The 22,966-nt window shown below is 39.6% G+C and overlaps 2 protein-coding genes across 2 annotated transcripts; both read left to right on the top strand.

The window, feature by feature from the left end:
* Positions 1–1,811: 1,811 nt before the first annotated feature.
* Positions 1,812–8,407, top strand: samd7 (sterile alpha motif domain containing 7). The gene is made up of 9 exons (XM_037084293.1): positions 1,812–1,917; positions 3,694–3,828; positions 4,102–4,225; positions 4,985–5,109; positions 5,214–5,295; positions 5,458–6,134; positions 6,868–6,983; positions 7,071–7,181; positions 7,686–8,407. The coding sequence occupies exons 1-9, from the start codon at positions 1,905–1,907 to the stop codon at positions 7,926–7,928; spliced, it is 1,626 nt and encodes a 541-aa protein (XP_036940188.1). The 5' UTR covers positions 1,812–1,904; the 3' UTR covers positions 7,929–8,407.
* Positions 8,408–9,781: 1,374 nt separating this feature from the next.
* Positions 9,782–22,531, top strand: sec62 (SEC62 homolog, preprotein translocation factor). Its single transcript, XM_037084294.1, has 8 exons — positions 9,782–9,888; positions 14,577–14,685; positions 15,448–15,553; positions 16,161–16,368; positions 16,970–17,065; positions 17,164–17,224; positions 17,314–17,433; positions 18,561–22,531. Exons 1-8 carry the CDS (start codon positions 9,853–9,855, stop codon positions 19,106–19,108), a joined length of 1,284 nt encoding a protein of 427 aa, XP_036940189.1. The 5' UTR covers positions 9,782–9,852; the 3' UTR covers positions 19,109–22,531.
* The last annotated feature ends 435 nt before the right edge of the window (positions 22,532–22,966 follow it).

The following is a 22,966-nucleotide window of genomic DNA, read 5'->3' as shown; positions in this document are numbered from 1 at the left end:
ATGGGAGAGTCTGCAGCTGCCAAAGACGTCAGGTGTGAACATGTGTTCACAGCAGTGAAGTCACAGGCGACAACTTCGCTTAAGAGACTTAAAAGAAATGCTAATCAAAAGTGTGAGCTGTGACTGAACGGGCCTTACAGAGGATTCCTCTGAAGTTCCCTCAATCCGAGCCCCACTTTGTGCCTCTCATGTGTCACCACTAAACGTGCACTATTTTTTGCTAATGAATTATAAACGGAATAAACAAACTGTACTATTTCACTTTGTTAAGATTTGTTGAACCCCGCCATCCTTTCTAGCCTCAAACAGCGTTCTTGGGACCTTATTATTTCGTTCTGAGGAGGCTTGTTTATTCAATGACAGGTAGAAATTCAACAAATAAACATTTCCGAAGGTTTCTGAACATTGTAAATATTCACCTTTTCGGGTCTGAATTTCTTTCCCAAAGCTACGTAGTGCACCTTTAAGATGCAAATGATTTTACATAAAGAACAAATACCCAGTATTTTCCCTTGTTGTAGAGCTATTTACAGAATCATATACAAGTATTGGTATCATTTTATAGTCACACTCATTGATAAAGGGTGAAATTTGAGTTAGTTAAACATTAGTTAATAGTTATTTGACTATTTACAAACAACTAAACTCTTAATAAACCATTTATTAAGCAACTGTTTATGTAAGGTTACTGAAAGAGCCAATAAATACTGTGCAGTTCATCTCTTAACATTATTTAGATGGCAATTATAAAGTGGCATCTGATGTTAATAAACATTTACGCCGACTTAATAAATGTTTTATAAAGCATTTCATTGTTTGGTAACCATGAACATTACTATTCACCTGGCACTTGACAAAGTTTTTTCTTGTTTTCTTTTAGTATGAAGTAAATGTTGATTGCACAGTGTAATAGATCCATAACAATGAAACCGTCTGAGTTTACACTGGTCGCCGATAAAACTCGCAGTCACAATTTAATTTGTCAGCCACTGGGCACACAGTCAACCGGGACAAGGAAGGTTAAGATCCATTTCTATCCAAGATTGCATGAATGAATAAACTTGTATTTTGTCCTGTGATGTTGTTATTTGTGATTCTGAGGAAAACTGAGACAATCCAGTTGTCCTCGTGACAGCAGCATCAACAATAATACCAACTGGAAAGGCGGGGGGGCGGGGGGGGGTGTCTAAATTATGGCCTTTATAAAGTGTTACCAACTTTTTAAAAATATTCTGTCCGCTGACTGATAAAGCAGATTTTTTAGCAGCTTCTCAAAATGTGAACAAAGATGGAAGCTGGAAATGATGTCTGTTTTTGCACAAAGTCAAACAGTTCACCATTAGTAACACTATCAGCAAACTAGTCCGGATTAAAGTGAATTGTTTTTATCTTACCTCTTGTATTACAGTATTTTGTTTGTTTAAATGTCCCTACATATGATGATTTTATTATTGGTATGTTGTATTGTCTTGTCTGTCCTGTTGCACCATGCACCAAGTTCCAAACAATGTTTGTTGTATAGGCAAAACATTAAATAAACATATTAGAATTTATTGATGTTTGCTTCCACCATGTCAGTGTCAGTATCTGGCTTCTGTTACACAAAAAGGAAACAGTCAGAACTTTAGAGACTGTTCAAAAATCTTTGTCATCCTACAACGGGCTGAATGTATTTTCATCCATGTCGTTTGAGGAGTCTTTGGGGATTCTGGAAAATATCTTCCAAAGTGTTTTTTTTTTTTTTTAAAGATCAAAACATTTTCATTTTTTACGGAAACAAGATGCTGTGTGATTGAATGTAATGCTGTCACATGGGAGGCACAATCTGGTGCTAACAGCCTGTCCCAGATTGTGATATTTTGCAGGGATCAAACATATCGCTTTTTGATTATTTTACTGTCAAGATGTTATCACCAAGTGTGTTAACTGTTCACCCACTCAAACTACACTATCAAACTACACTAGTCAAACAAACACAGGAGAGTGTGAATCCTTAAACCCGACATGAGAGAATGTGAAGGCGATCAAGGCCCAGAAGCTCGTGGCTTAGTGCCCACTTGGGAATTACAGTGACATATATGTTGAAATACATTTCCTCTCATTTGCTGACGCGAGCTGCCATGACATTGGCAGAGAAGTAGGTGGAAGCAGGGTGCATGTGTTCGCGCCACATAGCTCCACATAAACCGATTGCGTCCCCTGATTTATCCCCAAGGTGTTTTTAGGACATCCTGGGAGCTAATGGAGGCTAATAGGCTTAGCACTTAGGGTGTATTGTCCGGGATGCTTACAGGCAAGGTTTGCTGAGGGTAAAACTCTAAACGTGCGGATTACCTCCAACACATCCCTTTAAAGTGCTGTATAGCCAGGACTTAGCTAATAGGATCCTGGGGGGGAGCAGGGGCCTGGGAAGGTGGGGATGGGGGTTGGACGGGCCAGCAGGGCGGTCTGCAGGCGGGTCAGCAGATGCAGCTAGCAGACTGTTGCAGGGCTAATAGGCGGATTACAGCCCTCAGATTAGATGGGCTTCAGAGGGAACTTGAGTGACTGTGGATAATGCAGAAGGCCTCTGGGCAAATCTTATGGCAGAATTTGTCTGGGGGAGGGGGCAGAAGAAGAAATGTGGATGAGTACATGTGCACGATTCACACATGTTCAATGAAACTGACAAAAACATGATACAATACAATCATGATCGATATAAAAGACTCATAGGAGTACTGGAATTGCCATATGAAGGGGTGGACGGTGAAACTGGCACAGTGAAGCTTCAGATTCATGTAATCAGAAGCATATTGGTCCTGGATTAGCAGAACTGGATTATTGCGCCGTCATTTACAGTATCCATATTTTGTAATGGGATTTCTGGCGTGAAGAAGACTAATTGCGGGGTGTCTAAGTCGATTGCGGTTGTGTACTCAAGCTGCTGCCTCAGCCAAGAACAATGTGGCCATTTGGTGTGCGTATGTGTGCGCGACTCTACATTCATCACTATACGTACAAGGACCAAATGTGCTTGCAAGGACGAAAAGATAAGGAAAAATCCTCCAAACAAAGGACGATTTCTGCTGTTCTTCATGCTTCAAGGAGTTAGGATTTGGATTTAGGTGTTTAATTTAAGTTAAGGATTAGGTTTAGGTTACGGTGAGGGTAAGGGGTTAAAGTTGGTTAAAGATTAATGCTTAATGCTAAGGTGGAGGTGAGAGGCGAGAGTTAGGATCAAAGGTTAGAGAGTGAATTTGACAAGGGTTCCACATTAGGAGCTTGAATAAGTCTCTGGTTTTGAATATATTCTGCCAGCCTGTTCAATATCTTCTGATCTCGGTAAAGATATTTCATTGTTACAGCACTGGTTTTAAAACACAACAATGAGTGCACAAAAAAATCAATAATCTCGTTAGAATTGTTGGTTTTCATTAAAATGTCCAGTGACAAAATGTGTTTGTATGTACTTGCTGGTGGCAGCACCAAGTTCAATAACTAGCAACAGCTCTGTAATGAGTAGAGACTTGCTGCCCTCTAGTGGTGGTAATCAGACATTATAGAACTTGAACATCAAGGTCAATTTTATATGATCTTATACTTCAGAGCAACAAAATGTCATTCAGTATTATAGCAAGAAGTTTGTCAAAGTAGTCACACGTTCCAGTGTGTGGGAGACATGGATTTTAACTTTCTTTTTCAACTCTGCAGGATTCAAGTTGAGGTCAAAGGTGGTGTGTGACATGACCCCACGGGAGCAGCTGAGGAAGATGACAGCACTGGGAGAGCAGGGGGCTCTGGATGAGAAGCACTGGTACCGTCTGGTCAACGGCATGTCCGCTGGCGGTAAGAAAAGAAAGCGCAGAGGAGGCGATGCAGCATAAGAACATAAAAATATATCAGAATATCACAAGTTTGAGCTCTGTTTATAACATATTTTGATACACATCCTTTAAATTGTCTGAATTTCTCCTAACAAGTCAAACCAACTTTGTGACCTTGTGTTCCGCGTATCGATTCCTCCTGCTTCAGTCTCCAGTTTTCACAGTCAGTGCATGTCTCAGGTATTGTTAGCTCTGGCTCCTCCCTGACCTGTTGGGCTTTTGTCTTCTCCTGCAGAGTTGAGGCAGAGGCAAGAGTTGATAATGAGGAACCAGATGGCCATGGCTCCCCAGATCCTCGCCCAGGGGCAGCAGAGGTTGCAGGGGGTCCCGGCTCAGTTCGAGCCTCGCTTCATGGAAAGGTCTGCACCTGAATTCTCTCTTAAATCTGAAACAGTAGCTCTCTGGGAAAGAGAACCCCAGAGAATTGTCAGGTGCAGGTGCACTCATGAAGAAGACGTGCTTGAGAGTCAATTCTGAAACACTTCACGGTGAAAACATTTTTAGTGAGACCACAATTATGCAACAACCTTTGTTTGGACGTTCAGAGTTTGGTTAGGTTTACAAAAACATTATGGTTTGGCTATAAAAAAAAAAAAGAACTTCAACTGAATGTAACATTATTATTTTGGTAAGATATAATAAGTCACCATTGAGTTTCAGTTTCGCTTCCTCCCTCTGCAAATGTGTTGTTCTTTATACAACTTTACCTGACTTCCTTTCCTGCTGGAATAATTACTGCGGCCACTAGAGGTTGCCCCTAAACTTAAATATGAGTCGTTAAACAAGCTGCTTTCACAGTCAACCCATACTGACGCTGTTCTACAACCCAATCACAAAACCATAGACGAAACAAAACCATCTGGAAATCTTCACTCAGACTGCACTTGAAAGTCAAACAACCAGCTTATAGGCATGTAATGTAAATGTGATATGCCTTGTTTGGCACAAATATCAATCTTGGACATATCTGTCTAAAACTGCTTTTTAAACAACGTATATTTAGCCGACTGGGCTGCTCTCTGTTGAGGATATAACCTTAATCATTAGCAAAACAGCAGTTATTAAAGCATCCCTTTGATATCCTTTTAAGAAGACTGATTTTTCACACACGTCATCAGGGATCTGGTTCCCCCCAGCGAGATGGTACCATCCGATGCCAGACAGATGCACATGGGACCTCACCTGGGTCCACCTCTACCTCCGCATGCCAATGTCCTGCCTGGGAGAGCCTTCCCTGGAGCCGGTGAGCATGCACATTCTTGCCTGATAGCGTTCCCAGCCTGTCTGAAGGAATGTGAATGAGCATTAACAGCCCGTGTCTCTCTTTTTTTTTTTTTCATCTCTCAGCCGGCTATGGCTTCTTGCCCTCAGAGCCCATCGAAACAGTTGCCCGGCGACAGGAGCTCATTCACAAGCAAAATATAGCCAGGTAGTGTGCAGACACTCCACCTACGCACCCATCTGCAACACACTGAAAAACAGAGACCATTCATACATTATCAGGCTTTATTCAATCCCTTTTGCTCCAACAAGGGCACTGTTGCATACATATGTCTTATATTTCTCTCTGTTATTTGTCTGTCCTGTTCAGAATGGAGATGAATGCCATCCTACATCAGAAGGAGCTGGAGAACGCCCACCATAAGGGACTCATGGGAATGGACAACCCCATGTCGTACCCTTCCAACCACATGGCATTCAGAGGTCGTCAGCGCATGCCAGATGGCCACGACGTCTTCGTCCACCGTCCCACCCTGGATGAGCTCCACTCAAACAGCATCCTCATGTCAGCAAGCCCTTATCCACCGATCAGCACGCTGCACAGAGAAAGGGGACGCAGGGCCGGGAGGAGGCCCACGGCTCACAAGAGTGCAGAGAGCCACGTGGCCAACCTGAAGGGCCAGACTGAGGATAAAAGTGTAGAGCAGAGCCCAGGAGCTACGTCAGGGGAGGAGAAGGAGGTGGAGGCTAAAGGGGACCTGGGGGAGGAGTGTGCCACTGGCAAGACACACCATCAATCAAAAATAGACTCTGAGCTCACCACAGGAAGCAGGAAGAACTACAGAGAAGGGGAGCCGGGCCTGCGTAAAGCCTGCGTGAACAGTCAAGATGGCTGCTCAGACGGGGCCAACAGCGGCACAAATGATAAAGACATATCGAGCCAATGTTCGGCTTTCCAGGAGAAATTCATATATCCCTCTACAGGGGGAGCACTCACAGGCATGCCTTACATGTTCCCGGTCCCTGGAAATGGTTTCCTTCCACCTGGTGGGTTTAGAAAACAAAAGATAGATCACATAAAACCATACTTACAGGGGCCATTTTATTTTGACATCACACACAGGGTGTGAAGATTACATTTCTATTTTACTATTTTTCCACTTCAGGTAGTCTACCTGTCTACTTCCCCTCTAATATCCAGGAATTAATACTGGACTGTTTATTCTACTACATTTACATCAACCATTAAACTTCAGTTACTCTGCAAATTAATGGGTTTAATAGCATGCTAACATTAGCTTGGTCAGTTCATTCAATTAGCTACAAGACACTTAATAGGTGAATTAACACGTTAACCTCTGCTTTGTCAGCTGTTTTAGTTAGCCATACAATAATCAATAGGTTTATTAGCATGCTAACATGAGTTTTGTTTACACAACAGTCAGCCTGACAGTTAATAGGCGTATCAGCGAGTTAACATTTGCTTTGTCTGATACACAACAGTTAATAGGTGTATTAGTATGCTAACATTAGCTTTACCATTTAGTTTAGATAGCTACTCAACAGTTGGCCTGACAGCTATTGGGTGTATAAGAACACTAACATTAGTTGTCCATTAACTGCACAACAGTTAATGAGCACACAGTGTCAAAAGAAAATGGCCACCATGTGAATACAGTTATTTTTAAATTAATTTTGTTTTGTTTTGTTTTTAGCTAAATAATTCCATGTGTATATTATAGTACTGTTATAGTAATGGTGTATGTCACAATTTTTCCAGGTCCACCCAATGTCTTTCTAAATGGTGACGAGGTGTCTGAAGACATACGGAAGTGGACAGTAAATGATGTTTACAACTTTATCAACAGTATACCCACATGTTCAGAATATGCTCAGGTTGGTTCCTGCTCTTTTCTTTTTCCTCTTCATTTTCCTTCTTTTGTGTGTTTGTTGTGTCTAAAGTTGTGTGATTTCACTCTGTAGACATTCAAGGACCACATGATTGATGGGGAGACACTGCCCCTCTTGTCAGAGGAGCATCTACTGGACACACTGGGGCTCAAGCTGGGACCAGCTCTTAAGATCCGCTCACAGGTAGGAATTCTAACTGAGCCCTGAAAATCCACATTTGAGTCATAAAAGAAAAGAAATGTCGAGCTTGACTCTGTGAACATGGGATGTGTGTTAGTTTAACTTTACTTTCAAATCTCAAGGATTCCCATGCAACACTACGCAATAACTCTTTGATAAATGCAACTTTTGTAAAGCTTCTCATGGCCTTTGTTCATCTTTGATCAGTCTGGCAGATTAAGGAGTCTCTCATCTTTTATATTTCAAATCATATCAAGTTAGTTTTATTTCTAGGGTTCAAAAAAAGTCAAACATTTGCCCAGAGGTCTTCAAAAACTATAAATCTTCTGTCCTTAAATCCTTTGATTTAGGTAAAGGAAAACTGCACACACACCCACACACACACACACACACACACACAATTGCATTGTGTTGATTATTCTGAGCACCCTCTTTACAGGTTCATCATTCCAGATATGATTAAATCAGCACTCTTTAGTCTAATATGGGTCAACACCTCCTCCACAGGTGTCTAGGCGCATGGGCAACATGTTGTACATGATGAACCTGCCACTTGCCACCACCGCCACCGCCCTGCAGGCCACTCCGGAGAAGCCCGGCGACCGCTCACCAGAGATCGGCTCCCCTGTTAACTGCAACAGCGAGGAGATGATGGTGAGTCCAAGAGACTCTGATGTCCTCAAATCCACAGAGCACCTCCATGAGACAGAAAACAACTCCCCTCCGTCTGCCAGCAGTGAGACAGCTTGATCATCTCTGACCCAGTGGACAGATGCAGCCAGGCTCAGTCTGCACCTACAGTACAGCATTACACTACCTGAACTCCTGCTACCACAGTGGTGGATTTGTTTACATTTACTGGATTTAAGATGCTTTTTTACTTTTTGCTACCGTGGAATTTAAAGCACAGGTTCACACTAGGCAGGTGTTGGCTAAATGTTTGTATTTTACATATATATTTGCAAACTGTGTATTTTTAAAAAAAATGCAGGGTGATGCGTTATGTGAATCAAGAGACAGTAAGAAGGTTTTCTTTTCTTTATGTATTATTACAGGCCTTAGTCTCCAAGCATCTGATTATAGCTTTAAACGTACTTATTTTTTCAAGCTGCTAAGTGAAATTTCTACAGCGGGTTGGCATACAGACCATAGAAATTATTTTGGACTGGTTTTGTAATGGAATAATAATAATCTATGTGTTTTGGACTTGGATGTTTGATATTTTTTTGCATTTGTTGGACTGTAAATAAAGTGTTTTTCTACATAGGAACTTGCACTACTGTCTTCGTGTAACAGTAAAGAATAAATAACTGAGATCAAGAATGAAATATTTTGAAAACAAAGCCCTAAAAACTGACAAAACACACTACATGTATCTATAGCTCCCTTTTAAGGTATTTAGAGTGAAAAAAAAACAATTTGCTGAATAAATGTACTGTTTGAAATATAAGAAACACATTCTTCTGTTTTCAATGGGGTCCTAACACAGTAAATGGTAAACAGAAACAATGACAAACTCATGACATTATATAATAAATATTAGATTTAAAAAAATAATATTAAAAGGAAGAATAACTGGATTTCAAATCAGAAAAAAGTTAAAGAAGCCTTGAAATTATTTTTGTTTTGTTTTGTTTTGTTTTCCGCTGATATCCACACATTTTTTTAAACCCTCAAATGCGCTATTCAAACGCTTGTGAAAAGATATGTAATGGAGGCAGGTTATTAAAATGACACAGGAATACTGGAGTGGTAAACTTAACTGGGATTTTATGAATATTTTTACTCCAGTCCAGCATATTTTTATATTCTCAAATTACATATCAGACAACATAAATGACAATACAGTTATGTCTGTGATATGCCAATATAGGCAGATATTTTGGGCCGATATACTGCCAGCTAGCTTGTGTAGTTCAAGGATCAATAAAGTGTAAATTTCTCTCCATAATAATGCTTAAGAAATTATTTGTTGATCTGATATAATTTAATGGAGTAAAAAGTATATTTACCTCTGAAATTTTATTATATTAGTGGGAATGGAATGTAACTAAGTACCTCTACTCAAGCACTACAATTAATTACAGTGTTGACCTATTTGAACTTAACTTAAGTATTTTCATTTTCTGCTACTCTTTTTTTTTTTTTTTTTACTTCCACTCCATTTCACTTCACTCCAGGCAGATATTGTAAAGCCAAAGTAGTGTTTTTTTGTTTTGTTTTGTTTTTTTTTAATAATTATTATTATTTATCTATTATTTATCAGCAATCGGATAAAAACAAGACAACCCAAAAACGCGGTTTCTGATAATCAGAAAAATGCCGAATAGCAGATCTGATAATTGGTCGACCCATAGTATATACAGTTCATAAAAACAGCATAAGTAGCTAAATAAGTATCGTTTGTACTTCTGACGTAGCCAATATCTGTTGCCGGAAACTTACTTTTGATACTTATGTACATTTAGCCGTATCATGATACATAGTATATGAATACAGAATGAATATGCTGCTAAATAAAACCTTGACTCAAGTTTTTTTTGTTTTTTTTTTTTTATCACTTATGAATGAAATTCACGTTGTTTCCTACCGTTACTCTGTTAGTCTCGCGATACTGCATGCCCTATGCGCGTGCGCAGGAGCGCGCGCGTCGGAGGAGCTGAGTTGGAGGATCATGGCGGAGCGCAGGAGGCACAAAAAACGGATCCAGGTAACATCACTTAATTCACAAAAATTACCACCTGTGCAAGTCGGGGCACAACGAATACACTTCGGCCCCTGATCCACGAGCTGTTGCAGAAGGTTTGTTCATGGCAGCATCCTCGTGAGGAGCCATTAACATGCGGCAGATGAAGCCATATGATGGCTAACGGCAGCTAGCGTTAGCGGGCTAGCGAAAACAAACGTTAGTGTTTGTATTTTGATAAGACGTCTCCGAGCCTGTTGTACAGCCCACTTGTAACATTCACACACTGGTCAACACATCATATCTGTGCTGTAACTGTCGGTCGGTGAGCTGTCTCTCCAGACGGACCTCGTTAATTGTGATTGAGCTGGCTTTAAACGTTTGCTGGCTAAGCTGCGTCAGCTCTAACCAGGCGTGTTTATATAACGTAAGGCAGTCTGCGGGAATTTTAATTAATGAGTCAACGCAGGGCATCATCATGTTGCTTACTGTGTCTGGAGCAGCAAGGTAGCGTGGCTCCTGTACCGCTGTGAAGACTGGATCAGTGATTTTTACTATAGCAACAGTTTGCAGAGGGGTTAACAGGTTCAGACAACTTACACATCACCCTAAGACATTGAAAATCGGTTTTGTTGTTTGAGATTTAAATCCAAGCTTCTCCCAAAATGGTGCACCATTCAGATCTGTTTGTATGAACGTAGGCAGGCACTAGTAGTGTAATTTGATTACTTCTAAATCACCTTGAAAGAAAAGATGAAGAAGACTAGAGAAGGCTCCCATTCCAGATGTTCAGTGATGCATAGGCAAAAAGTCCTGAATAGAAAAAAAAAACTAATTGGAATCAGTTTGATTGAGTGTGATTGTTTGTTTTCATGCAGACATGACCTCCGCATCCTCTAGGGGTAGACCAACTACCAGCCTGTCCAATATTCAGTGGCTTTACAATTATCGGTGTCTGTGTTTTTTGTTTCTGATTGACGTTAAATTTAAAAAAAAAAAGATTAAATTGTAGTACTTTGGCTTTGATGCAGCATCATCTGTCTGTTAGTGTCCACAAAACTATCTGGTATTATGACTAATAGCCACTCAGCATTGAATAAAGATATCAAATAAATAAAGTGGCTTGAAAGAATAAAGTAGCAGAAGATGGAAAATCCAAAGGAATGTACTTCCAAATTTTACACAAGTACAGTAAATTGTTCATTCCCGCACTGGTTCTTCTTGACTTTGAGGCTAGGATCGTCATTTTCCTGTAAGTGTATATCAGTTCCATTCATCAGTTATTTTATGGATTACTAATAATTGGTATTGGCCCTGAAGAAAAACTTTTGACTCACCCCCTGGTGTCCCAGTTTCACACTATAGCAACCCACTCTGATCAGGTTTCCGAGTTTGTTGAGATAAAATTGAAGAGGGGACAAAATATAGAATACTCAAAAAATGGTATATATAGAAATAATAAAGATATTTGAGTGTGATTTTTAAGTCTACTGTTGTTCCAAAATGTAGTACTTCACAAAGGAAATGGTAGGGCAGCTCACAGCTGGATACAACTACTAAATATTGTGCCATTTTTGTGTAGATGGCAGTGGCTATGTATAATTCCCTGTTAGCACATACTAATTATAAAAAAAATGCAGAACATACTGTATACTGTTAGTATCTAGAATGGATTTGGGATGCAGAAAAAGCGTCCTACAAAGCAGTCGGATAAGTTAAGCTGAACCTTTCGCTCCATGTGTTGTAACTGTAGATGAATGACAGTGTTGAATTTGCCTACTGCAGGGCCCAAGGCCACCATTAAAAAACAGTTCTTTTGCATGTGTAAGTTCAGCTATGTCACAACATATACCACTGAGTGAACTGTGACGAAAGAGGCCAGTTTATAACCAGCATCCTCACTGCTTGCACAATAATTATCTCCTTTTTTGATCACGGTCTCATTTTTAGTTTTTTATTATTCATTCTTAAATAGCATTTGATTGTGGTGTACCTCACAGCATTTAATGGTTTTATAACAAACAGTGTTACTTGGTAGCTAGTTATGTACATACACATATAAGAAATGTATGCAAGCTAATAAAACAACCCAGCAATAAAAGTTCAGTTTGTGTTGACAGATTTAGAAATGTTTCTATCAATTAGACTAAATATTAGCCTCTGCTGCCTTACGTCAGTCAGTGTGACACAGTATTATTCAACAGCACCGCAGCTTCAGCCTCCGAAATGGCCAAACATTTGAATCAGCAGCTTTAACAAAAACTCTGGACATTCTAACATTCATGTAGGGAGGATTAAATCTTGTAATAGGCTGCATTAGTTTGAGCTAGATGTACCTAATAGCCTGGTACCTGCTTGACTGTAGTTCTGTTGCCTGTTCGAGTACAGTTGCATAATGACACATACTGTTATCTCATTTAAGAGCACAGCACAACCAAAAGAGGTAGGTCTGTTAAAACATCCCCACTTCACATTACACATGATTCCTCTGTGATCCAGCTTTATATGACAGCGTCTGAGATTTCACATGAGGCTGCAGCCAAGATTATTACACTTGGTTGCCAGATACTTGGCACACCTAAACACTGTAACTAATGCTCCCTAATTCAACAGGCCTGCGGTAATTAAATCCTGCCTTCATGAAGGTGATGAGGTTCAATTTTGTTGAAACAGTTTTATACCACTTGACATAGGCTGTCTAGTAGAAACACCTCCCAGTATAACGTAATACAGTTCAACATTACCACAAACTACACAGCTTTAAAAATGAGCATTAAGTTGATTCAGAACCTTCTATAACACTTGTGCAACTTCATCTTTCATGGAAATAGGATTTCTTGCATTACTTTGAGGTAGCTATTATTAATAATTCACCCATCTACTGTAAGTGTAGTTCTCTGCATGTATAAGTAAAGTATGGTATACAGCTCAGGAAGTTGCACAACAACACATACTGTTATCTCCTTATGTGTTATATGTAGACCACAACTAAAGAGGATGTTTTCCATTGGACTTTAATGCATTCAGCAGTTGGAATGTGTCGCATATCAAGCCAGAACTGTTTCTTGTATATAACTTTTAAAGGACTGGTACTTAAGTCTTGGTGTGGAGAACAGTCATTCTTCACATACTGTGTATATGCTTCATAAGCACATAGTTAGATCACAGTAGCTAATCCTTACATGTTCCTGCCAGGTAACTCTTATAGATGGAAACAGGGGGCTTTCCATGCAGGTCTCATGTAACTGAGCTGTGTGACTACCTGTGATACCGTCTTTCTTAAACAAAGGCTTGTTTGATGGCCTCGTCTTCCTCATGTTGCTGCTCGGAGCCAGCTGGACTGGATAAAGCAGCGCTCTCTGTGCTGATACACTCATTCTTTCTATGTTGGCATGTGACTTAGTGCTGCTGGCAGAAAGTGCAAATGTTGTGAGAAGGCAGGAAGAAGATTTGGCCGCTGTTTCTGTTTTAGCTATACATGAACATGTGCGGTATATGAAATTGGGTTTGTTAATAGACAGAAGGGTCTAGTGTTTTCTTTGGAAATGGAGGCACTTCAGCATCAGTTTGGAGGCTTTTCAACATTATTTAAATCATTTTTGGTTACCTCTAGGGATGCATTGGTATGAAATGTTTATGGCATTATGGTGTACAGTTTTACAGGTTATTATTATGATCATCATCAGTTGCAGTGACCTTAATGGGATGAAAACATAAGGGTTTTTGATCAAATGTCCTGACAGACACAAAAAGTTACATAAACTTGAAATATATATATTTTAGGTAACAACAGAATTTAATTTTTTATGATATAAAGCAAATGTAAACAGTCAGTTTTCTAAGCACTATATAAATTAAAGGGACACTATGTAGTTTTTGAATAATTATCAGTTAGAACTTTAATTTTTACAATAATGCAAACGCTATAATACAAACTTTTAAAACATTAAAACAGTTACATCACTGCAAACCTGGTTACCTTTCAGTATCATACCAAAATGGAAACTTTGGAGTGAAAGTAGGTTGTGGGTGTAAAACAGATCTACCCCTGCTGGTACAGATGTTATGGTAATTTTGTGATGAAGAGTAGTAAAATATTCATGATTGAACCTTAAATGTAGTATGAACTTGGTCGAGTCCAAATAAATACCTGATTTACATATGCCACCTGTCAGAGACTGTTCTTTAATATAATATCAGATTTACAGGATGTTAAAATAAATCTCACTCTCAACAAAAAACAAAGCAATATATGTATAGATATTGAAATTAAAAAAAGATACTGCAACTATTTTTGACCTCACTCCCACTTCCCATCCATCAGAACTGACATTAAAAGCACAAACCCCTATAGAAGACACACTTCTATAGTGTAAATTAGTGCAGGAGAAACATAGATGCACATTTTTTTTCTTATTTGCATTGACTCATATCCGATGTGTTTGCTTGGATTAAGTCATAAACATGAAAACTAGACTTTGAGCTGATTGGTTAGTCACAAATTTCCGCTAATTTGTCATTTGTCTTTCAACTGTTTTGTTTAGTCTGGGTTGGTAAAACTTGAATTTGCAACATAATTTAGCTAGGAAGAGAGCTTTAATGTCTCATGTTTATTTGATTATCTGTCCTATGATTTTCCCAGCTCTGAGGACTGACTGTGATGTTGTTTTCGTATTCATGTTTTTATTTGTGTGTTTGTCTGTGCTTTGCAGGAGGTGAGCGAGCCCACCAAAGAGGAGAAGGCGGTGGCCAAGTACCTCAGATTCAACTGCCCCACCAAGTCTACGAACATGATGGGACACCGAGTGGACTACTTTATTGGTTAGTGCTCAGCTGTGGGCTGTGAGGCAACAGACAAAATACACAGGAATGAGACAGCGGGTGTGAGTCAGGAGATTGCTGTTAAACCCTGCCCTCTGTTTGTTGTGGGAGCCACAGACAGTTTGTTGCGTCTACTGAACATTTAATCTTGTCACTGTCAATGAAAATGTCTTCTCTGTTGCCAATTAGTAGTTTTTGGACAAAGAGTTGCTAAAAATGTCCTGTTCTTCGACAAACTTTTCCACTTCATTCCTGTTTGCAGACCTGATCCTCCCACTCTGTGTTTATATTTGTCTTGTTCTGTGGCATCCTGGAATTCATTTGTCAGTTTTGCGAAATGCTGTTTGCTCAGTAGATGTGGGCAGAATAGGGTATGACTGCTGAAGCCAGTTATTCCTCTAATTACCATCGCATGACCTTACAGTTGCTGACCTCTGCCGTGGACGGTAATATATCTGCACCATAATGCAACTTGTCGCCATTGTTCAAGGTTGATTTTTGTCTGCTGTTGAGAAATTAAGGGATGAACTGACATTCTTCAGAAGCTACGATAAGTTTTTTACAATAACATACCAAGTACAACCAGTGTAACAGTGTGCTCATCGTGATGAAACTTCCAAGAATTATCATACAACTCCTCAAGTTTTTTTCACACCAATTACACATTTCTAGCTGCCTCACATCTGATAAAAACTGTAAGAACACAGGACAATGACTGCAGTAATACTTTTTTTTATGTCTGTGTTTGTGCCCTATATTTAGCATCCAAGGCAGTGGACTGTCTTCTGGACTCCAAGTGGGCCAAGGCTAAGAAGGGAGAGGAGGCACTGTTCACCACCAGAGAGTCTGTGGTGGATTACTGCAACAGGTCAGCTAAAATGACCAGAAGTCCATCTCATAAGACCATCACATAAACACATTTGAGCTGAAACTAATGAGTTTTTGGTATATTTGCTGAAAAAATGACTTGATCAATCAACTACAGCTCGAAGGCCATAAAACTGACATTTAAAAAAAACTGCTTTCATTCTTGCAAAGCGAGTAACTGAATCGTGTAAAAGCATTTGACAATAAAATCCTTCCTACTTAGAAATAGAGCTGCGCTGGCTAATCGATTTGTTGTCAACTATGAAATTAATCACCAGCATTTTTTGGGGGTAATGGATTAATAAGACATTTTAAAGCAAAACATATGTCAAGTTTTCTGTTTTATTTACTCCTCCATGACAGTAAACGGATTATCTTTGGGTTGTGGACAAGATGAGACATTTGAGGACTTGAAAGCATTTTTCACCATTTTATGATTTATTTACCAAACAAATGGTAAGAAAAGTATTTACAGATTAATTGAAAATGAAAATATTCTTTATCTGCAGCTGTACCTCTGAGTGACACGGATGGAGATTCACTTTAGATGGGAATTTTTCAAAAATAATAATGAATTAAAACCAGTTCTCCTCCCTCCTTCTGTGTAGACTCTTAAAGAAGCAGTTCTTCCACCGGGCTCTCAAAGTGATGAAGAAGAAACCAGAGAAAGACACCAAGAAGGAGAAGGAGAAGGAGAAAGAGAAGGAGAAGGAGAAAGTGAAGGGAGACAGCAGCAAAGAGGAGGAGAAAAAAGGGAAGAAGGAGAAAGAGAAGAAAAAAGAGTCGGAGGCTGTTGAAACCAAGAAAGAGAAGAACGTACGTAACCCTACGCTGTTGTCCGCTGAGATGACAAAAGACTCCATATTGTTTTATCACTGTGGGAGCTTTTACTTTTTGATCAGTCTTGTAAAAATTCTGACCTACAAATTTATAAGGAAGGTTGAAACGTATTTGTCGGATCAGTTGTGCTGCTTTGACAGCAAGATAAGTCTTAAATTGGGTCATCAGTGTTGCACACGTCATAGACTGATTTCTGCTTTATGACCTGTGAGAGTCGCCTTGACTCTGCTGATCTGATCAGCCTTCTAACCTGACGGTAAAAGTTCTGTTATTGATGCTGCTGCTCCAGTTTAAAGTGCAGAGTTACAGATCTCCAGGAGTTATATAATGTCTCTGTGCTCAGCTAAGTTAGCTGGTTGTACATTCATATTTAGCATGTAGACATTAGACTGACATTCATATCCTCTGCTGAATCCTGGCAAGAAACATAAATTTCAAACTTTTTTCTCATCATGAAACCCCACAGTAGGCATCCATCGTCTCTCTATTTAACCAGTATGTAGGTCACACTGTCACTCCATAAAATGTCAGTTGTAAGCACAGGTTTTCATATTAAAATGTTGTTTGTTATGATTAGGATGACAGTCCTGGAACCCCCAAGAAGAAGAAAGAGGTGAAGAAAAAGTTTAAGCTGGAGCCTCACGAGGATCAGCTGTTTCTAGATGGAAATGAAGTGAGTGTGCAACCATAATTTAACGTGGGAGATGTGTTTGCAACCCTTACAGACATAAAAACCCTAAATTCGTCTTTTTTTTTTTTTTTTTCCTTCAGGTGTATGTTTGGATTTACGATCCTGTTCATTTCAAGACCTTCGCCATGGGGCTGATACTTGGTGAGTCAATAGAGGGTTGTCTGTAACTGGCTGTGGCTGATTTTAATTTTCTGTACTCACACAATCTGCGTGTGTGTTCTTTCTTTCAGTCATCGCAGTGATTGCAGCAACGTTGTTCCCACTGTGGCCGGCAGAAATGCGTGTAGGAGTTTACTATCTTAGTGTCGCAGCGGGCTGCTTTGTGGCCAGTATATTGCTGCTTGCTGTTGGTAAGTACTTCATTAAAAAGACTGCCCTGGTACCTGTAAAATGACTCAGAAGTTCCCACAAGGCATCTGTTGCCATTCAGTTTAATAGAAAGAAGCCCACCAGAATTATTAATTACTAATCAAACCATAATTAAACCATGCCAGAGTAGAGAGAGAACTCTACGTTGGCATGGTAGAGAGAGGTGTCTTGCCTCAGACACAGTCATGATGTTGTACTGGGTCGTCCATGCATTTCAGAATAAAAGCAGTTCAATGCAACATCACCACTCAGTTAAAAAATAATATAAAGCTAAGTTATACGTCTCTGACGCTCTGAATCAAAACCGAACATTAATGTCTTGTGGAGGTAGAATTTCAAGCCGAGCTGTCATGTTTGATTTTAATGTATGGAGACAATTGTCAAACAAATGTGGCAACGTGATTTATATTATGAGGGCTGCGCAATATGGTAGGAAAAAATAATATTACAGTTATCTTGACAGGTTTTGTGATTGTGATATGATTCACTTTTAGTAGGAATGATGATTTTTGGATTTCATTTTTCATTTTTGACTGAAACCAATACAAGAATTCTGGGGAGATTCTCATATTGATACATTGCCCGATATTTACACTTTTTTTTTTATAGTCATCATTCGAGGTAATCAAACACTTGTGACAGAGATGTGTATCAGAGGCCGGGAATTTTACATGTTAACTTAATTGTCTACTATGACATCGTGCACTGCAACAAACATCACTGGGACATATAGTTTTTAAAAATAATATCTGCCAACAGATATATTGGTTGGGCCCTTGAAAATAAGCCAAACTATTAGAATCACGATGATTAGACAAACCAGGGCATCTCTGAAGCACTAAAGTACATCCTTAGAAGTTTCCTTCATCAAAAAATGTCAGCTTCTGCGATTTGGTTAGTATTTATAAAACCAGAGTCAATTTTAAAATACAACAAAAAGGAGAGCAAACAAATCCAAGTTGACCAAAACAATGACAGACTGACAAATCGGCACTGATGAACAGCAGAGGTTTTACACAAGATTTGAATCCCACTAGTAGAGACACATGATGGATTTAAAACACTGTAGTTTAAAACTGATCCCGCTGGTTGTTGCGTCTCTCCTCAGCCCGCTGCATCCTCTTCCTCATCATCTGGCTGGTGACGGGAGGGCGGCACCACTTCTGGTTCCTCCCGAACCTGACGGCAGACGTCGGCTTCATCGACTCGTTCAGGCCGCTCTACACTCACGAGTACAAAGGACCACGAGCCAGCAGCAAGAAGGGCTCGGACAAAACGGACGACAAGGACAGCGGCTCCTCCAGCAAGGCTCAGAAGTCAGACAGCGACGAGAAGTCAGACAGCGAGAAGAAGGACGGCGACGACGAGGATGAGGAAGAGGAGGAGGAGAGCAAAGAGGGGGCGCCAGAGGAGAGTAAAGAAGCAGAGGGGGATGGGACGGACCGACACTCAGACACAGACAGCGACCGTCGTGAGGACGAGGGCTCGCAGCACAGCAATGGAAACGACTTCGAGATGATCACCAGGGAGGAGCTGGAGCAGCACACGGAAGAAGAGGAGGAGGAAGAGGAGGAGGAGGAGGAAGATGAGGAGACGCAAGAAGAGAGGAAAGAAGGGGGTGGGAGTGAGACTAAACCCCTGACTGCTGAAACATAAACTCTTTACAATCCCATCACTCTCTACTTCTCTCTCTCTCTGTCCTTGCCTCCCTTTCTCCTGTGATCCCAGGACCTGCTCGTCCGGCCTCTCTGAGCCCACTGAGGCCGAGGAGAGCCTCCATCTCTTGTTGTTGAGATCTTCCACTAAACAGTACCAGAATAGACATGGCGGTGAAAAGCAAATGGCTACGACAATGTACGGGGAAATCAAATCTATAAAAAAGAAGAAGCCTTATGGTGGATCTGATTCCACCCACCCAAATGTTATTTATGTATGAAGTGAAAACCTGCCTGAGGAAGTCGTCAACTAAAATTCAGCCCCAAATGGAGGGTTTTCATTTCTTTCTTACGTCATCAAGTAGCTTTTTCAGAGTGTTTTATTTATGTCCCCTGTCTTTGGTAACATTTGGATGTGATATCCGTGAGGTCAGATCCTGATCTTAGATACAGATGACAGAGAAGAGCTATAATACTAAACCGACCTATAAAAGAAGACATGCCGGTTTCCCCCCCCCCCCTTTTTTTTTTGAGCTCCATGTTGTGGGTACAATCACAGAAAGCCCTGGTCCTTTCACCTGTTTTTGGTGAGACGTCAGGAGCACTTTTCACAAGTCTGACAGCTCTCTCGGGCAGCCATTCAAGCAAAGTGACCAGCTTTGAAACCTGAACCAAGCCAGATGGACCAAATCCTGTAGTTTATGCCCAGGAACCTAAAAAAAAATGACCATATTGAAGCTGGATGGAGAACAGAATAGAACAGCTCTTTGAGGTACTTGCCATTCTCAGTTTTTTCTTTTGTTTTTCTGAAGTACTTCTAGTTCATGTTTAATGTGGGACTCATCTTTAAGAGTAATCGTGAGCAACTGGGACACAGCTGGCGTACTTAAATTTTCTTTTTTAAAAAAAGATCACAGCATTTGTTGTACAACTAAACCTAGAAGATGTTCACTGATCACAAACAGAACCAGATATAAAGTTAAGCGAACTCTTGTGCCAAAAACGTCTGATAATAACGATGTTCTGCATGCTGATTTTATGTGGAGAGCTGAGAGCGAGGGGAACATTTTTGTTCATTCATTCATTTTTGTAACTGCAGTGTCAAACTCCTCCAAACCTTTCACATCTTCGGAACAGAATAGGGATTAAAGGATAAAGTCATCCAAAAATCAAAATTCAGTCATTCTCCACTGGACCCCATGTTAATGGAAAGTCAGGTGAAGTTTTGTCGTGCATAAACCATTTCTAGAGCTTTACAGCAAAACTGTGTTACTAAAACTAAAGAAAGAAATGCAAATAAAATGGCTCCATACAGCTCATCCAGCATAATCCATGTCTCTGGAAGTCTCAAGATCCACTTTATTTTGATCCTGTGAACGCACAGTCGAGTGCTAACACTTTTAGCTTAACAACTACAATGAAGATTTTGGCTTTAAAAGGTGAAAGTAACATCATGTGTCATCAAGGTGAACGTGTGTAATTGGCATTTAGCGGCAAAAGCTTCAGTCGGCTGCAATGGAAAGACAACACTAACTCTATTTTTCCCCTGTGTCAGGCACAATGATAAGACGTGTTCAAGTTAAGGCCACTGGCTTGGTGATACTTTTAAATCGTCTCTATTCTAGTGGCAGTTGAACATCGTTTAGTTGGCGCCCAGTTTGAAACAAAGTCAAAAAAAGTGGCATTGTATCCTAAACAGAGATGTGGAAAGGAGCAAGATGTCTCACTCCTTTTTGAAAGTCCTGTTATCAGGACCGGAAAAAAATTATGTGTCTAATTGAGAATGCTTTTTTTTTTTACCAAGACTTTAAAAAAAAAAACAAGTTGTGTGACATATGGGGGAAAAAACAAAGGCAATCTTGTCTCCTGGATGTGTGAAAATGTTGAATGACTTTTCTTAGCTGGTTTAGGCGAGTTTAAAAAAAAAACCTACATATGCGTGCTAATTTTGGTGTAAATGTGGCACTGGATTACATCAGACAAGCTGTATGAAGTCATTTAATGTTTTTCCGGTTGTTTTTTACGTTACAGTTTTACATACGTATGTCCCCATCTGCTTCAGTTGTTTAGAGAAAGAATATCTTTGCTGCGGAGCTCCAGAAATGTGACTACGAAACTTCAGCCCACCTCCATTAGCGTGGGGATGAGTAGTTAATCACATTTCTGTTTTTGGGTGAACTGATCCTTTAAGAAAAATGGGGTTGTTGGTGTGTAGCTAAGCAAAGTTTTTTGGTCTCAGTGAAACCATTTAAAAAGGAGTTCGCACTAGACGCCATCCAGATCAGTCTCACGCAAGCCGTCATGTGTGAACCAGGCGACAGTTGAATTTCCAGTCGAAGCCCAGTGACTGGCGGCCGAGGTCCAAGCTGTTCCTTCACGTTAACTTCTGGCTAGAAATGTCTTAGACGCTCTTTTTAGTCATAGCGAGGATTATATTTAAAAGAAAAACTAGAAATGTATCATTTATATATATGGATTCTATTGATATATCAAATATATACTTACAGTCTAAAACTATCAAACTTCTCTTTCCTCCCTTACTTTCTTCTCTATTAGGAGGTTTGATTTTTTTGTTTGTAATGCTCTTTTTTTTTTTTTTTTTTTACTCATTATTTAAGGTGACATCTGGGGTTAGAAAACAGTGGGAATTTACTAGATATCAGCATTTTTCTGTATTTTATTTTTTAACATTGGATGTGTGATCTGGTTGGTTTATGCGCTGCCATGTCTGCTTCTCACTTTAAAGAAAAAAAAGAAGGGTCAGTCATTAACCAGAGCTGAACCGGCGGGTTGTTGTGACACTGACGGTTCTTACTCGATCTGATATTTCACACAGCTTTCTGTACAGTTGTCCTTTTGTTTTGTCTGAAAATGAACTCATCTAGATTGTATTTAGTAGTTTGTTCTCTGTAATCCCACTGAGCTTTGGAGCTCTCACAAACCACCTTGTTGTTGCTCTTGTTTTCTTTCCAATATCTGTTTAGTTTTTTTGTTTGTTTTTTTCGTCCTTCCAAAACGGGCAAAGTGCATCTCTGTGTCCTGAGTTGCCAGTTGCTGTACTCTGAATATTGCCATAACCATTTCACTAAAGAGAAAAAAAAAACAGAAAAGATCATTTTCCCAGTTGTTCTTGACTCTTGCACAGTATCGGTCTGTTGTTTATTGTAGTATTACTCTCTATGCTGCTGCTTCTCATCGCACATTTCTGGGAGAAATAAAAAGTGAAATTGTAAAAGATCCATGTTTTATCTCTGGTCGAAAAAAAAAACCCCGTGTCTTTTGATTACCTAGTTGTCCACATTTGGATCAGTGTCATTCTGAAGACTGTCTCATGCAATATTGGAGTATAATTTAATAAAACTGGATGTCTGGAAATATATCTGTATCTTATCATTGCAATAAAAATATAGAAAGCACTGTCATATTTTCCTGATGTATCTTTGTTTTTTTTCTTTGTACTTGGTGGAGACAAAATGCAGAACAACCCTCATTCATTTGTGAAGACAGTTAAATTAATTTCTGTATAATGATAAAGATTGCTCACTGATGGTTCACAAAATATCTTTTTGAGCAAGTGAAAGGATTGAAAAACTTGATGCGTGTTACAACTGTTAGATTTTTTTTTTGATTTTGTACACAGGGTTGAATTATTTCCATTAAGTATTGATGCAAATAATTATGTTTTTTAGGTCACTTAGCAAATGTTTGAAGTCTTTAAGAGTTTCTTTGAGTCCATCGTGTGACCGAGAAAAACAAAAATCATGTTTAAAAACCTGAAGCTTTTTTTAAATTTGGCATTTAGCACATTAAGTACTTAAGTATTACAATCACCAAAACTACGTAGTGCACGTTCAAACTG

This window comes from Acanthopagrus latus, chromosome 21, assembly GCF_904848185.1.
Source record: "Acanthopagrus latus isolate v.2019 chromosome 21, fAcaLat1.1, whole genome shotgun sequence".
Taxonomy (NCBI): Eukaryota; Metazoa; Chordata; class Actinopteri; order Spariformes; family Sparidae; genus Acanthopagrus; species Acanthopagrus latus.
This window is presented reverse-complemented; position numbering and strand designations above follow the sequence as displayed.

Bases quoted from the DNA above. Each gene is read 5' to 3' on its own strand.
- samd7 (XM_037084293.1), top strand. The intron at 3,829-4,101 runs GTAAGAAAAGAA...CTTCTCCTGCAG, and splicing joins CAACGGCATGTCCGCTGGCG to AGTTGAGGCAGAGGCAAGAG. The intron at 6,984-7,070 runs GTTGGTTCCTGC...TTCACTCTGTAG, and splicing joins CATGTTCAGAATATGCTCAG to ACATTCAAGGACCACATGAT.
- sec62 (XM_037084294.1), top strand. From the start codon at position 9,853: ATGGCGGAGCGCAGGAGGCACAAAAAACGGATCCAG. The intron at 14,686-15,447 runs GTTAGTGCTCAG...CCCTATATTTAG, and splicing joins CCGAGTGGACTACTTTATTG to CATCCAAGGCAGTGGACTGT. The intron at 17,434-18,560 runs GTAAGTACTTCA...GTCTCTCCTCAG, and splicing joins TATATTGCTGCTTGCTGTTG to CCCGCTGCATCCTCTTCCTC.